The 16,043-nt window shown below is 41.1% G+C and overlaps 1 protein-coding gene across 2 annotated transcripts in view; it reads left to right on the top strand.

Annotated features, from left to right (window-relative positions):
- Nucleotides 1-16,043, top strand: part of LOC124046483 (tumor necrosis factor receptor superfamily member EDAR-like) — a 54,263-nt gene that overhangs the window by 12,218 nt on the left and 26,002 nt on the right. For both annotated transcript variants that reach the window (XM_046366911.1, XM_046366901.1), the window contains exons 2-3: nucleotides 3,525-3,589; nucleotides 13,430-13,552. In XM_046366911.1, the coding sequence (XP_046222867.1) occupies nucleotides 3,539-3,589; nucleotides 13,430-13,552 (174 nt within the window). In that variant the 5' untranslated portion in view covers nucleotides 3,525-3,538. The remainder of the gene's footprint in view (nucleotides 1-3,524; nucleotides 3,590-13,429; nucleotides 13,553-16,043) is intronic.

Genomic DNA, 16,043 nt, shown 5'->3' with positions numbered 1-16,043 from the left:
GTACACACCAACACTACAGTACACACTGACACTACAGTACACACCAACACTACAGTACACCAACACTACAGTACACACCAACACTTCAGTACACCAACACTACAGTACACACCAACTCTACAGTACACCAACACTGCAGTACACACCAACACTACAGTACACACCAACACTACAGTACACACCAACAATACACCAACACTACAGTACACCAACACCACAGTACACCAACATTGCAGTACACACCAACACTACAGTACACCAACACTATAGTACACCAATACTACAGTACACCAACACTACAGTACACACCAACTCTACAGTACACCAACATCACACTACAGTACACACCGACACTACAGTACACACCGATACTACAGTACACCGACACTACAGTACACCGACACTACAGTACACACCAACACTACAGTACACACTGACACTACAGTACACACCAACACTACAGTACACCAACACTACAGTACACACCAACACTACAGTACACCAACACTACAGTACACCAACACTGCAGTACACACCAACACTACAGTACACACCAACAATACACCAACACTACAGTACACCAACACTACAGTACACACCAACAATACACCAACACTACAGTACACCAACACCACAGTACACCAACATTGCAGTACACACCAACAGTACACCAACACTGCAGTACACACCAACACTACAGTATACACCAACAATACAGTACACTACGGTACACCAACACTACAGTACAAACCAACACTACAGTACACCACAGTACACCAACATTGCAGTACACACCAACACTACAGTACACCAACAATGCAGTACACACCAACACAACAGTATACACCAACAATACAGTACACTACGGTACACCAACACTACAGTACACACCAACACTACAGTACACACCAACAATACAGTACGCCAACAATACAGTACACTACAGTACACCAACACTACTGTACACCCCTACAATACAGTACGTCAATACCACAGTACACACCAACAATACAGTACAGTACACTACAGTACACCAACACTACAGTACACTACAGTACACCAACACTACAGCCTCTTAATGTCTGTGAAACCACAGTGAAAAGCCTGTCACTTCTCTCTCTCTCAATTCCGTCTCTCTCTTTCAACCTGTTTTTTCTTGCATATGCTGCAATTATCTGTTAGAGACTCCATGAGAAATTTACTTGATAACAATAATTACAGTATGTGTGTGACACAACCTCTCCAATGCAGAGACTGTGTGTCATAGTTACTATTCAAATACATATTCGCAGTGAATATAATTACCCCTATAGACAGGCAGACAGCCTTAGATTGCTGTGAGCTATGGGTCTGAGACAGAATGTCTTACATTCTGAATTTTCCCATCCGATCCTGGGTTTGTCTAATTAACTTTTTGTTCTGTGTGTTTGTGTAAGAGAGTGATCTACACTTCCATTGTACTACATTTACATTTTAGTCATTTAATATATGCTCTTATCCTGAGCTAATGTCTTGCTCAAGGGCACATTGACAGGATTTTCACCTAGTTGGCTCAGGGATTCAAACCAGCGACCTTTCGGTTACTGGCCAAACGCTCTTAACAGCTAGACTACTTGCCTCCCATGCCACTAGGGAGGGAGGGAGGGACACACTGAGACACTGACTGTGTGGATCATTCTCTTTGGCTGGTGTGGCTCACTTAACACTCTGAATAATGTACATTATGAATACGATTGCACGTGCAACGCCAAAAGGCCCGATTTATGATGTTTGTTGTGCAACCATAGTGAATGTGAACAAGCCCAGTGGTCTGTCAGAAGGTTCGCTCTGTTTATGTGTATGCATGCTATGGTTTATAACGGAGGTAAACAGGCAGGTAAACAAGGCAACAGCTCAGTCCTCCTTCTGACTGCAGGGCTGCAGGATTTACTGTCTGCCTGCACACCCACTCTTCAGCACGCCAGCACACACACATGTATGCACAAACACACACACACATGTATGCACAAACACACACACACATGTATGCACAAACACACACACACATGTATGCACAAACACACACACACATGTATGCACAAACACACACACACATGTATGCACAAACACACACACACATGTATGCACAAACACACACACACATGTATGCACAAACACACACACATGTATGCACAAATACACACACAGCCTCTGAAGGAAAGAGAGAGAGCACACTAGCTGTGGTGGGAGCAATTAGGCTGCAGTAAAAGTCTGTGTTTGTTTACATCCAATAATACAACTCCGTTAAAGGTTGCAGTGGGTCATTAATGTGGTGTGTCAGAAAACCTGCACTCTCACAGAATGAGACAAGACTGGATCTGTTTATAAAAGCACTTTAAACAGCACAAATAAACAAACCTGTAACTAAGAATGTCCCTAATGACACAGAGTTTCCCTGAGCCTGGACAGTGTTGAAACTGATCTGAGATCCTGTGTGTTTATTGACCTGCTGTTAATGTCTCTGTTTCTGGGGGAAAAGACTCTCTCTCACCAAGGCATCGCCTTCCAATAACACTGACGACATTATTTATACTTTATTGGCACACACGCACACATAATTTATTCAGAGAAATACGAGCTCACTGTTATTGTAGCGCTTGGAGTGGGCCAATAAAAATCAGTCTCCTGTAGGTAAGGGCTGAGCCTGGCAAACATACACACACAGATGGACACAATACACACACAGATGGACACAATACACACACAGATGGACACAATACACACACAGATGGACACAATACACACACAGATGGACACAATACACACACAGATGGACACAATACACACACAGATGGACACAATACACACACAGATGGACACAATACACACACAGGAACGCACACAACCACACACACAAACACACGTAGTGTTGCTATAAACAATTAAATCCTTTACATTGACATTATTCCTTAAATTCATGAACACAAATGGATAAATCATGTTTGAAGTTTGGTCACATTTTTGTTTTATATGTTCTTCAATGTACCAGTGAATGCTTGTATACCTAAGTACAGATCGGGGAGAGAGAGAGAGTGTGTTTCCCTGTGACATACAGTGCCTGTATAAGTGTGGTAAATATGTGCTGGCAGAGGAGTTAAAGGGGTTTCTAGATATGTGACAGTAACTAAAGCAAAAGCAAATAGCACAGTCCCTCTAATGACTGTTTACCCATAATACATCTGTGTCAGAGGTTTAACAGGCTGATCCTCTCCTCTGCCAGGCTGCTCTCACCCATTCACACACTCCCTCTCTCTCTCCTCAGTGACCGGGCTTTAATAGAGGAATTGTTAATGATCTCATCACATCAGCAGGGCAGAGGAATAATAACCTGAAGTAGAGAGCAGTATCACACACACAGTCAATGGAGTATAACCCACACGCACTATGAGACATGGTAGGGGTATGAGGCGCGGGTTTCAAAATGCATGTACTGTACATCTGACTCTCTTTCTCTCTGGCTCTCTCTCTTCCCCTCTCTTTCTCAGGGGAAGGTGTGAAGATGTTACAGAAAGGAAGTCAGAAAGAGTCTCTCTTCCTCTGTTTGTTATTGGTGAGTATCTGTTAAATTACTCTTCCAATTCCTGTCTCTCTCCTCCTCCCCCTCCTCTCCTCATCCTCGCCCATCTTCAGCAATGAAACAAACTGAGGATAAAGACAACAGTGTAACAGATACACAGACACACTGGCAGAGGTACAGCCAGACTTTAGCAGGTCTTTGCCAGAGGTTGTGAAACATCAAAGGTTTCTCAGTGGAGCTCTAAGAGAGTAGTTATAATCTGGGTCTGGATCGCTCATCTCTTCCTCTGATGTTGAAACCTGTTGGTTGTGCATATGTGTGTTAGTGAGCATGCGTATCTGTGTTGGCTGTATTCCTAGGAGTTTAACTTCCCTCGGAGCTCAGTTAATGATCCCCACTAAAGCCACTCCTGGAGGACAGGGACAGGGACAGGGACAGGGACAGGGACAGGGACAGGGACAGGGACAGGGAAAGGGAAAGGGAGAGAGGGAGATATCTGCAACACCAATAGTGCTCACTGTTTCCCCTAGAGGCTGGTTTTGAACGCATCTCCCAATGTGCTGGGTCCTGGGTACCTGGAAGGACATCGAACTTCGCATTGGATCTTGAGGGACTTGGTTGGAATAACTACTGTCACATGTTGGGGTTTGAGTGGTTGCCCATTGGTATCCCACATCCTTTCATTCTCACCAGCCACACGCTCCCTCCTCCTACCTTTTTCTCCTGACGCTTCCTACTCCTCCTCCCATCTCCTCTTACTCCTCCCACCTCTTCCCTTGATCTTCTTTCTTCCATCTCCTCCTTATCCCAACTAATCCTTCTTCCTCCCTCCTCCCCTTTCGACCTCCTCCCATCTCCTATTCCTCCTCCTCCTCTTGTTTCTACAACTTGATGGGAGTCCACCTGTGGTTAATTAAATTGCTTGGATATTATTTGGAAAGGCACACACCTGTATATATAAGGTCCCACATTTGACAGTGCATGTCAGAGCAAAAACCAAGCCACGAGGTTGAAGGAATTGTCCGTAGAGCTCTGAGACAGGATTGTGTGAGGCACAGACCTGGGGAAGGGTACCAAAACATTTCTGCAGCTTTGATTGTCCCCAGGAACACAGCGGCCTCCATCATTCTTAAATGGAAGAAGTTTGGAACCACCAAGACTCTTCCTAGAGCTGCCTGCCTGGCCAAACTGAGCAATCAGGGGGAGAAGGGCCTTTGTCAGGGAGGTGACCAAGAACAGATGGTCACTCTGACAGAGCTCCAGGGTTCCTCTGTGGAGATGGGAGAACCTTCCAAAAGATGCCTAAATGATTGCTAAGAATAATGAAAATGAATGCAGTTTCTACTGGTCATTGTTTTCAGACTGGTTGTATTGATGCTAGCTAGGTACCAAGCTAAATCTAGCAACCCCAGAAGTTGCAGTCGAACAAATGATGCTTTATTACCAACGCAGTATTGTAAACACATCGTTCGTGGCCAATGTTTTCAGACTTTTTTTGTACAGCTTTGACAGCTTTGTATCTTTTTGGACACACAAAGAACCAAATGGCGTTCCATAGTATGTATGTCGTGAAGCTAATAGCAGTGGCGCTATTACTGTGTAACTCCGGTTGAGCAACATCTGAAAAATAGCGCACTTGGTAGTGTGTACCGGTGCTAGGCCAGTCGGCGAAAGTCTTGGTGTTGATGGATGTCGCCTTTGAGTTGTCTCGCTGAAATGTTCTTACTCTTTCAAATGACTACTGGACTTGTTGACTGCTCGATCCACACAGCAGAGATTGTGGGCTAGGTTAGGAATGCTGTGTTGCACGTGTAGCGCAAAAGTTTACGTGGCATCATTACGTCATGTACCTACGTTCTATAGGTATGCACGTCATGTACCTACGTTCTATAGGTCTGCACGTCATCTACCTACGTTATATAGGTCTGCACGTCATGTACCTACGTTCTATAGGTCTGCACGTCATCTACCTACGTTCTATAGGTCTGCACGTCATGTACCTACGTTCTATAGGTCTGCACGTCATGTACCTACATTCTATAGGTCTGCACGTCATCTACCTACGTTCTATAGGTCTGCACGTCATGTACCTACGTTCTATAGGTCTGCACGTCATGTACCTACATTCTATAGGTCTGCACGTCATCTACCTACGTTCTATAGGTCTGCACGTCATGTACCTACGTTATATAGGTCTGCACGTCATGTACCTACATTCTATAGGTCTGCACGTCATCTACCTACGTTCTATAGGTCTGCACGTCATGTACCTACGTTCTATAGGTTCTGCACGTCATGTACCTACGTTCTATATGTCTGCACGTCATGTACCTACGTTCTATAGGTCTGCACGTCATGTACCTACGTTCTATAGGTCTGCACGTCATGTACCTACATTCTATAGGTCTGCACGTCATCTACCTACACGTCATGTACCTACGTTCTATAGGTCTGCACGTCATCTACCTACGTTATATAGGTATGCACGTCATCTACCTACGTTATATAGGTCTGCACGTCATCTACCTACATTCTATAGGTCTGCACGTCATCTACCTACGTTATATAGGTCTGCACGTCATCTACCTACATTCTATAGGTCTGCATGTCATCTACCTACGTTATATAGGTCTGCACGTCATCTACCTACGTTATATAGGTCTGCACATCATGTACCTACGTTCTGTGGTCCTTCTGTAGCTCAGTTGTGGTCCTTCTGTAGCTCAGTTGGTAGAGCATGGCGCTTGTAACGCCAGGGTAGTGGGTTCGATCCCCGGGACCACCCATACATAGAATGTATGCACACATGACTGTAAGTCGCTTTGGATAAAAGCGTCTGCTAAATGGCATATATTATTATTATATTATTATATTACTATAGGTCTGCACGTCATCTTTTGCATCGGTTTTGCAGAGAAGCGTTAAACTAGACATCGGGCCGATACAGATGTTGGCATTTTTAGCTAATATCGTCCGATTTCGATATGTTCACCGATATATCGGTCTTCCCTAATTCTAACATTGTTCATTGACCTGTCAATTCTTTCATGTTAGGCATTTACATTAGCTATAAAGCGGGAACTTATAGCAATACATTAGCTATAAAGATTGTGAGTTGAAACATGTTTGAATCTTTGCCATTCTTGGTGTCTTCACATATTTCGACATTAAACATTTATGTTCTTACATTTATGTCAGTGTAATGATTTTACAGATGAGGCTGAGAAGACGATGGAATTGCCCTGTAGGTGTGCTGCCTATATAAGTTGGCTTCTCCAGGTCCTACGACAAGGGTGCAATTACGGTCTGCAATCCGGGGCATTTCTGCATGTGCAGGAACCCCTCTTTATACTACGTTTTTAAGTTAGGACAGGCGGGACGTGGGGCTGCTCCAGTAGAATAGGTGGGGTTAATGCACATTAATGTTGGATGCCAGCTGCCGGTAAACCCCACAGAAGAAAGGGCGGGCAACAATGGTAGCTAGCTAGCCGTACACCGGTAGACACCGTACACCGTACCCTCCCTCACACACTGTTTTCCCACAGGAGGAAGGAGCAAAGGACATTGTGTGCTAGCTCAGTCAGCTTGTCCTAAGGAGGACTCTGTACCTGTACACAGCAGGTGGGAGGCTGGGGCGACAAGCTAGCTACCACACAGTGTCTCTCACTAGCAAGCTAGCTAGTACACAGTGTTGCCCTAGCCTCCCACCTGCTGTGCTAGCGGGAGGCGGTGGCAACAGGTAGACAGTGTACATCACCCCTGCCTATCTAGCACTGTTTTCCCATGGTTCTGTTAACGGCGGTGAGGGTTTGGCAGGCAGGAGTGAAGAACATTCAGAAAGTACTTTCATTTTCCTTTTGACCCACATTCAAAACTGTCACACAAACATGAAGATGTCATGCTAAAGGTATTTGGTATTTTATTAGGATCCCCATTAGCTGTTGCAAAAGCAGCAGCTACTCTTCCTGGGGTCCACACAAAACATGAAACATGACATAATACAGAATATTAATAGACAAGAACAGCTCAAGGACAGAACTACGTCAATTTTAAAATGGCATATGTAGCCTACATATCAATACATACACACCAACTATCTATCTAGGGGGAGGCGTTCATATAGGAACCAATGCGGTCTCTGAGTCACAACTATGAATGTCCCTGAAGTAGAACTGAGGTTCAAATAGAGCTAAACACACACAGAGGTTTTAGAGGAACCATTGTTTTATTTTCAAGTACATTTTCAGCAATGGTTCCTAAAAGGATTTTTTTCGACAACATTTCAAAGAAATGAACAACAATAATATTCAATCAATGAAAATTATTACATCTATAAACGGGGATATTCAACTCTTAACATACGAGGTCCGGAGCCAGCTGGTTTTCAGTTCTACATGATAATTAATTGCACCTACCTGGTGTCCCAGTTCTAAATCAGTCCCTAATTAGAGGGGAACAAACTGGTTTCGAGGTCCAGAGTTGAATTTCAGGGATCTAGATAACAAAAAATATGAATAAATAATACTGTAAAAGGATCTAATGGAATGTCAATATACACAAACAAATTGTCTGTTAAACACCCACACCAGTCCACGCATCCACTTTTTTTGATCTGAAAGACAATGTCTAGAGCTTACCAATGATGTTTAACAACAATGTAAGTCAATAAGTCATCGTTTTAGTCAATGTTAGATATATTTGGGCTTGAAGTGCCAAACCTGAATGTGTGACTTCGGATGTTTCTTGTGAGATGAAGTGCAAATTATTTTGTCTGCATTTCATTTCAGGGCGGGGTTATATTTAAATGTTACCACCCACCAGCATAGGAACGTTTATTAATCATAAACACCTGCTACAAAGTTCATCCTATTCGTGAGTTGTCTGAGAGCCAAACAGCTTTTCTATGTAGCCTACATATGGGTTTCCACTACATAAAATAGCCACAAAATTGTCTATATCGCACAAATTAATGAAAAGAGCAATTCGCTTTTTGGTCTTAATTGAAGGTTAGGGTTAGGCAAAGTTTAACAGTGTGGTTGAGGTTAGGGTTAAGGTGAGATTTAGGTTTAAAATCCAATTTTAAGAAGAGAAAATGTGTAAATAGATGTGTTAACTAGTGACAAACACATACCTGGCCACCTTTGCCATGGCAAAAAAGCAAATGTTTTTGCACCTACCCATTTTTACAATTATTATCCATTGGATCATTTGTGAAGTTTCACCTATTATTATTTTTTAAATACGACAATTTTAGAAATGGTACAATTCCGTGATACAGTATATATACAGTGGCTCGGGTGATTGTTGTCCTTGATTCTCTTTTTGGTCTTCCTGTAACATCTGGTGCTGTAGGTGTCCTGAAGGACAGGTAGTTTGCTCTCGGTGATGCGTTGGGCAGACGGCAATGAACGGCATTCTTATATAAGTATTCCTCTTGTCCAGATGGATAGGGCAGTGTGCAGTGCGATGGCGTTTGCATCGTTTGCGGATCTATTGGGGCAGTAAGCAAATTGAAGTGGGTCTAGGGTATCAAGTAAGGTAGAGGTGATATGATCCTTGACTAGCCTCTCAAAGCACTTCATGATGACAGAAGTGAGTGCTACGGGGCAATATTAATTTAGTTCAGTTATCTTTGCTTTCTTGTGTACAGGAACAATGGTGGACACCTTGAAGCAAGTAGGTACAGCAGACCGGGATAGGGAGAGATTGAAATATGTCCGTAAACACTCCAGCCAGCTGGTCTGCGCATACTCTTAGAACGCGGCTAGGGATGCCGGCAGCCTTGCGAGGGTTAACACACTTAAATGTCTTACTCAGTCGGCCACGGAGAAGGACAGCTCAAGCTTAGTTCTCTAAAATGTTGTGCACAAATTTGTTTACATCCCTGTTAGTGAGTATTTCTCCTTTGACAAGATAATTCATTCACCTGACAGGTGTGGCATATCAAGAAGCTGATTCAAAAGCATGGTCATTAAACAGGTGCACCTTGTGCTGGGGACAATAAAAGGCCACTCTAGAATGTGCAGTTTTACAACATAATGCCACAGATGTCTGTTTTGAGGGAGCGTGCAATTGGCATGCAGATTGCAGGAATGTCCACCAGAGCTGCTGCAAGAGAATTTAATGTTAATTTCACTACCATTAGCTGCCTCCAATGTCATTTTAGTGAATTTCGCTGTATGTCCAACCGGCCTCACAACCGCCGACATATGGCGTCGTGTGGGCGAGCGGTTTGCTGATGCCAACGTTGTGAACAGAGTGCCCCATGGTGGCGGTGGGGTGATGGTATGGGCAGGCATAAGCTATGAAGAATGAACACAATTGCATTTTATTGATCGAAATTTGAATGCACAGAAATACCGTGACAAAATCCTAAGACCCATTGTGAGGCCCATTTCTTTTAAGGTATCTATGACAAACATAAGCATATCTGTATTCCCAGTCATGTGAAATCCATGGATTAGTTAAATAAAGGTTAAATTAAAAATGCAAAAATTAGGGCCTAATTTAATTATTTCAGTTGACGGATTTCCTCATATGAACTGTAATTCAGTAAAATCATTCAAATTAGTGCATGTTGCATTTATATTTTTGTTCAGTATATTTCTCTGCTACAAGTGGAAATCACTACAATGTTCTCATCCCCAAAGAATGAAAATCCCTGCTCTGCCAACCTGGTCTCAAAGCATTTTGTATCATTCTGTACGTAAATCATTGATACTCATTTTGTATGATATGCTAAGTTTCTTGTGGTATTTTATTACTTTGGGGATGTCCATCAACCATTTCGTATGAATTATAATTCTGATATATTATGGATTTGTATAACGTATGATATGTTACGAATTCTAGCTAGATGGCTAAGTGGCTAACTAGTTAATGTTAGCTAGGCTAGGGGTTAGGTTTAAAGTTAGGGTTAAGTTTAGGAGTTAGGTTAAAGGGTTAAGGTTAGGGGAAGGTTTAGCTAACATCACAAGAGGTTGGTGGCACCTTAATTTGGGAGGATTGGGAACTTGGGACATGATGATGGCACAATTCCGTTGGCATACAGTCCTGTTCAAATTCTTCTCACAGACGTTTTTAGAAGATAGACAATGTTCAAAGAGCTCAAGCAAGCAGTTTTCACAGATCATATACTTGGGCATCTCTTGCCCTGGTAAAGGAAGAAGTTAATTAATTTCACTTGTATTTCAAGTTTGCCATTCAAAAATCAATATGATTGCATGTTGATTATAACTAGTCTACTAACTTATTTCTGTACAGTGGAATCTTCCAGGGTTATAAAAGTCATTACGGACAGGACTATACAGTATCGCTATATTTTTACCATGGCAAAAAATAAAACACAAAGCATATTTCTGTATGTAAAATATTCTCTGCTATAGAATAGAAAATAAATAAATATGACTCTGGATGACAACATAATAATGTTTGTTTCTAACATTAGGATTGTTTTCCTTAAGAAATTAAATCTACTTCGTGTTTTGTTTCCTTGTCACACTACTAACGAGTATTAGTGGTATCGTCCTGGCCCGAGCAGTCATGGTCATAAAATGCAAGGCAAGATGTCAGGAAGAGAAAATTGAGACAATCAGCATCCCATTCAGTTCACATATTTTGTAGCTAGTTTTTGTACAATGCATAGCTACACCCAGAGACAGAAATGCATAATATGTATCTGTAACGTTATAACCATATCAGCAGAATGTAGGCTAATTCTTTGGGGGTGGTCACAAAATGTACCATAGCCTACCGATACCTTCTAGATAGCCTAGTTGAGAAGACGTTTGGAATGGATAAGCCAATATAGCAATAACAGAGGCGGACAGACACCTTCACTTTTTTTTTACTAAACACATGGATATTTAACACAGAATAAAGGCATTAACATTTTTTTGTGGGAATATATTTAATTCAATTTTGTTTACATTTGTTTTGTTAATTTCACACTTATGTAAAACATCAAATAATGTAATTGAAAGCAATGATAATGAAATGGCATGTTGCTGCACACAGATACCATTCATATAATTTCATTTTAAGATTTATTTTTATTTAACAATGTTAATTACTTTTTCACCTTTATTTAAACAGGTGTGTGTCATTGAGATGAACATGTAATAAAAATATTTAGATTTTTTTTCTTTCTATAAAACTGTTAATCTCAAATAAACGACAGGCTAGCTAAAAACACTGCTCTTGTTTAAGGAAAGAATATTTCAGTCAGGGGCGCCATCCCCACATTCTAAAATAGCATTTTTGTCCCCCCCAGTTTTATCATTGGAATGTGATACAAAACGAGGCAACGGTGTGCTTTAGGACCATGCGGACACATCTGAGCATTCGGGTAGACTGTTTGGAGTGTTTTTAAAAAATTATACAAATAAAAATGATGTCCCCCCTACTTCTAAAACCAAAGTTGCACCACTGTCTAGTCATAATGAGCTCTTTTGTTGCCATCATAAACTGCTCATGTGAAGTTTCCTCCAGCATCTTCATCAATTCATGCAATTTATGTTTATCAATTTATGCAATCAATTCAAACCATTTATGTTTGAGATCACTTGTTGTGTACTGTTTTAACTTGCAAGATTTTACAATATCATGGAAAGAACAAATATAGTTTAATGAAACCTTTTGTGTTTGTAGCCGGCATGCAGTGAAAATCACCCCTGTTGTTTATTTCTGTAGGCTATAGGTTGCTTGCATGATATTAACTGTTTTGCTTCGTTTTAACGAGAAAAAAACAACAACTATTGAGTAGGTTATTCTTACATTTTAATCTCAATTAGACCATCTGGTTAATAAAGGTGAAATACCTGGTTAAATAATAAATAATGAACATGATGAAATAAAACGAAAGGTTAAAATGGTCTTTGCATTCAGCAAACCTATAGGCATATGATCTTTCATGATCAAACATATGATGTTTTTGCCTTCGTTGCTTTTGTAAAGCAGTGTAAAATTAACTCTGACCCCAAAAAATGCCAATCTAATGAAAACAGCCTATAATTAAATACTTATTATTTGAATCAGGTCGCCACGCACTGGCTATCACAGCGCGCAGGCAGCCTCCATTCGCGCACACACACCCATGGTGTCCCAAGCTGGGAAGAGGAGACACATTAATGAACAATGAGGTCGCGCAAGCAAGACTTGTGTGAATAATGTGACAAATGTGATTTCATAGCCTTGAATAAAATGACCAACAAATAGAAAGACACATGTTTTAAAATCAGCAGGACAAAAAAAAATTATCCTGAAGTTCCCGCCCGCAGCATGAAAAAAGACGACATGATGAACCCGTGATAACTGAGACATGAAAAACACAAGGCAGAGGCAATTCTAGCAGACATATGTTTTCATTTATTCCAGCATTCACGTGTTCACACGTGCGTTCACACATTGACACGTTCAACAAGGCATGTGAACGTGTCAATGCACTTGTAAACGTGTCAACGCATGTGTGAAGATTGAAGGCCACGTTAATGCTTAGTTAGAAGCCCTTTCCTTACAATGCAGTTAAAAAAGTAAGAAAATTAGCAAATAGATAAAAATAAAATAGTAACACAATAAAATAACAATAGTGAAGCTATATACAGGTTATATACAAGCAGTACCCATACTGAGTCACTATTGAGGTTGGGTTCCCAAGGGGATTAGTATATTCTCTTTGAATTTAATTAGAATTACTTATTAAAACCTGTAGTAAATCAAATCTTATCAGAATCAAGTGTATCTAGAATCCTGTAGTAAGATGAAAACAGAACAAAACATATAATCTTAATTTATAACCGAGAACCTGAATAAAGCACACATTATGACTCTGTATGCTTTTATCTTTTAACCCCCCCCCCTCTCTCTCTCTTTTAGGTGTCCTGTCCTCCCTTTCTCAGGTCAGAGTACAGTAGTTGTGGAGAGTTTGAGTTCTACAACCAGACCCTCAGTAGCTGCCAGCCCTGCCCACCATGCCAACCTGGACAGGAGCCCCACATGGTGAGACACACAAGCACGCACACAAACTAAAGAAACACGTTTAAAAAAGAGCACAACTACACAGACACACCCACCCACACACACACACATTTCCTGAGATGTAATGACTTGAGTGTAATGAGTAGATAATGTAGCATGTCAGGTGAATGTGAACCCTGACCGCTGCTACCTGCCTCCCAGCCCTACTCCCAGCCCTCCCAGCCCTACTCTCATTATTTATTTTAGACAGGTCTAAAGAAACATGATAGAAATAAAAATGTAGTCTATTTCAGAAGAACAGAATAGCATACTCTGAGTTGTCCATATGTGTCACGACTTCTCCCTAAGTCGATGCCTCTCCTTGTTCGGGCGGTCGATGATGCCGGTCTTCTAGCCATCGCCCATCCATTTTTAATTTTCCTCTTGTCTTGTTTTCCCACACACCTGTTTCTCATTTCCCTCATTATGTGTTGTGTATTTAACCCTCTGTTTCCCCCATGTCTTGGTGTGCTGTTGTTTATTCTGTTTCATGTGATGCGTACATTAGTCTGTTGCACTGGGTAATGTTAACCCGTATTGTTATTTCGTGTTCACTTTGCCGTGTGCTTTTGGTTCGCCTAAATAAAAGGCTCCGTTGGCTACCCAATATCTGCTCTCCTGCACCTGACTCCCTTACAGCCATTTACGCATACCAGACAACATGTTAGGCCCTGATATGGCTATGCCTAGTTCATTTAGCGGACAAGGTTTGCTTAGAATTCTGTGGCATACATTTGTATTATTTTACAGTATGACGAATACAATTGAACATAGCTGAATAAAATAAAAATTATATTTTCTCCAAACAGTTTCCAAGGAAGTGTGCACATGTGGTTATTCTGTGTTGAGCAGTTAACAAAGAAACAGGTCCTCCTATATGCTTAATTTAGAGCTATTTACACTTTAGTTGTGATACAAATGTTGGGCTATATGTTTAGAGTTTTTATACATTCTAAGGCTGCATGATGCGACTCTAATGATGATTTGAAAAAGTTGCATGGAAGGCATGAGCTCTGCTTTGTTTCTTGTCCAGGCTGCGCACACTTCATCAGTCTCTCATTCACAATTTGACAAGCACTTGATAAAATTCTCACCAGGCCTCGAATTTCCCAGCGGCATCCCCCTCGTGTGGCCGTAATGTCCCCTAAAAAAATCCATGCCCTTTGTGCCCTTGGGCTGAATATAATAATTATAATTCCCGGCTGCCGTGCTCCGAAGCACTTCTCACTCATTTGGCTCTCTCAGATATCTACATTCTTATTAACCAATGTGTCACATGATCGGTTCTTTCTCACAGCTAAGAAATATGCTACAAGCGAAGACAGACAGATCAACTGTGTCTCTCTTAGTGAATTCTGAGGCACATGTTTTCATCAGCCAACAAGATGAGTAGGCCTAACAAACAGCAAAGCACTAGCCTATGTCAATCAACTATCCCCCATAGTACAAAAGTTGATCTATTCTATTGGTCAACTTGTCCTTCTGTGCAATAATTAAACATTCCAAACATACTCTGGGACAGTTGTGGAATGCGATAGATCCTAAATTAATACAACCACTCGCATAAAAAAAAAAAAACATTTTAAAAGTAATGAGGCTGATGCAACAGATCAGAACGTTTAGCTTACAATATTGATAAACTGTTAGGTTATTTCTTCACATTATAAGCGCAGAAATGCGCACACGGCAGTAGGCTCGAAGCGCAAATGTTTCCAAATGCAATCAATTAGGGGGGGAAACACTGTTCTCAAAAGTGACTGCAAATCCGATTATGCTTTATATAAAGGTGCATTTTGGATGGTGAAAATGATCTTCCCCAAACTTGAAACTCATGCGTGGCCTATGTCTGCCAGTTAGGCTCTACACCAGCTGTAAAGCAGATTAATGTGCTTCATTTTAAGAAGTTATTTGGCAACTTTAGTTGTGTTACAACCCTTATCAAAACATATAGGCCTATGTGCTATGCTACATGAGGTGTGCGACTATGATTTATCACAAGTGATAATACATCATTCACAATGATAGGCTGACATTGTCATCCATCAGACTATTCTTAATTTAACGTTGTCTTTACATATACTAAATAATATATGTGTGGAATTCATTTAGATTTAGAATGGACCATTATCATGCACCTGTCTTGGAACAGGGGCAGGGGGAACAAATACATGTGATCTATACACTTAAATAGCGAATGGAGAACACTTTTCCCGTGTTTAATATTCATGCCAGCCGTGTAGGCTATACTCCTGTTGTAAAGTGAAGTAATGTGCTAAATATTAGGAAAGTTGAGAAATAAATATAGTAGGCCTAGCCTATAGAAAGATGATGGGGATCCTGTTTTTAATAGAGGCCATGAAAACAATTGTTTTTTCTCACGCAATGGCATAGCCTATAGAAATGTTGAGCAACATGAGCTCATGGACTCTCATGAAGTGTTTGATTAGATTTTATAAAACATTTGCATTGATGT

This window comes from Oncorhynchus gorbuscha, linkage group LG01, assembly GCF_021184085.1.
Source record: "Oncorhynchus gorbuscha isolate QuinsamMale2020 ecotype Even-year linkage group LG01, OgorEven_v1.0, whole genome shotgun sequence".
In the NCBI taxonomy this organism is placed as follows: domain Eukaryota; kingdom Metazoa; phylum Chordata; class Actinopteri; order Salmoniformes; family Salmonidae; genus Oncorhynchus; species Oncorhynchus gorbuscha.
The sequence above is the reverse complement of the archived record's forward strand: the minus strand, read 5'-3'. Positions and strand labels throughout refer to the sequence as shown.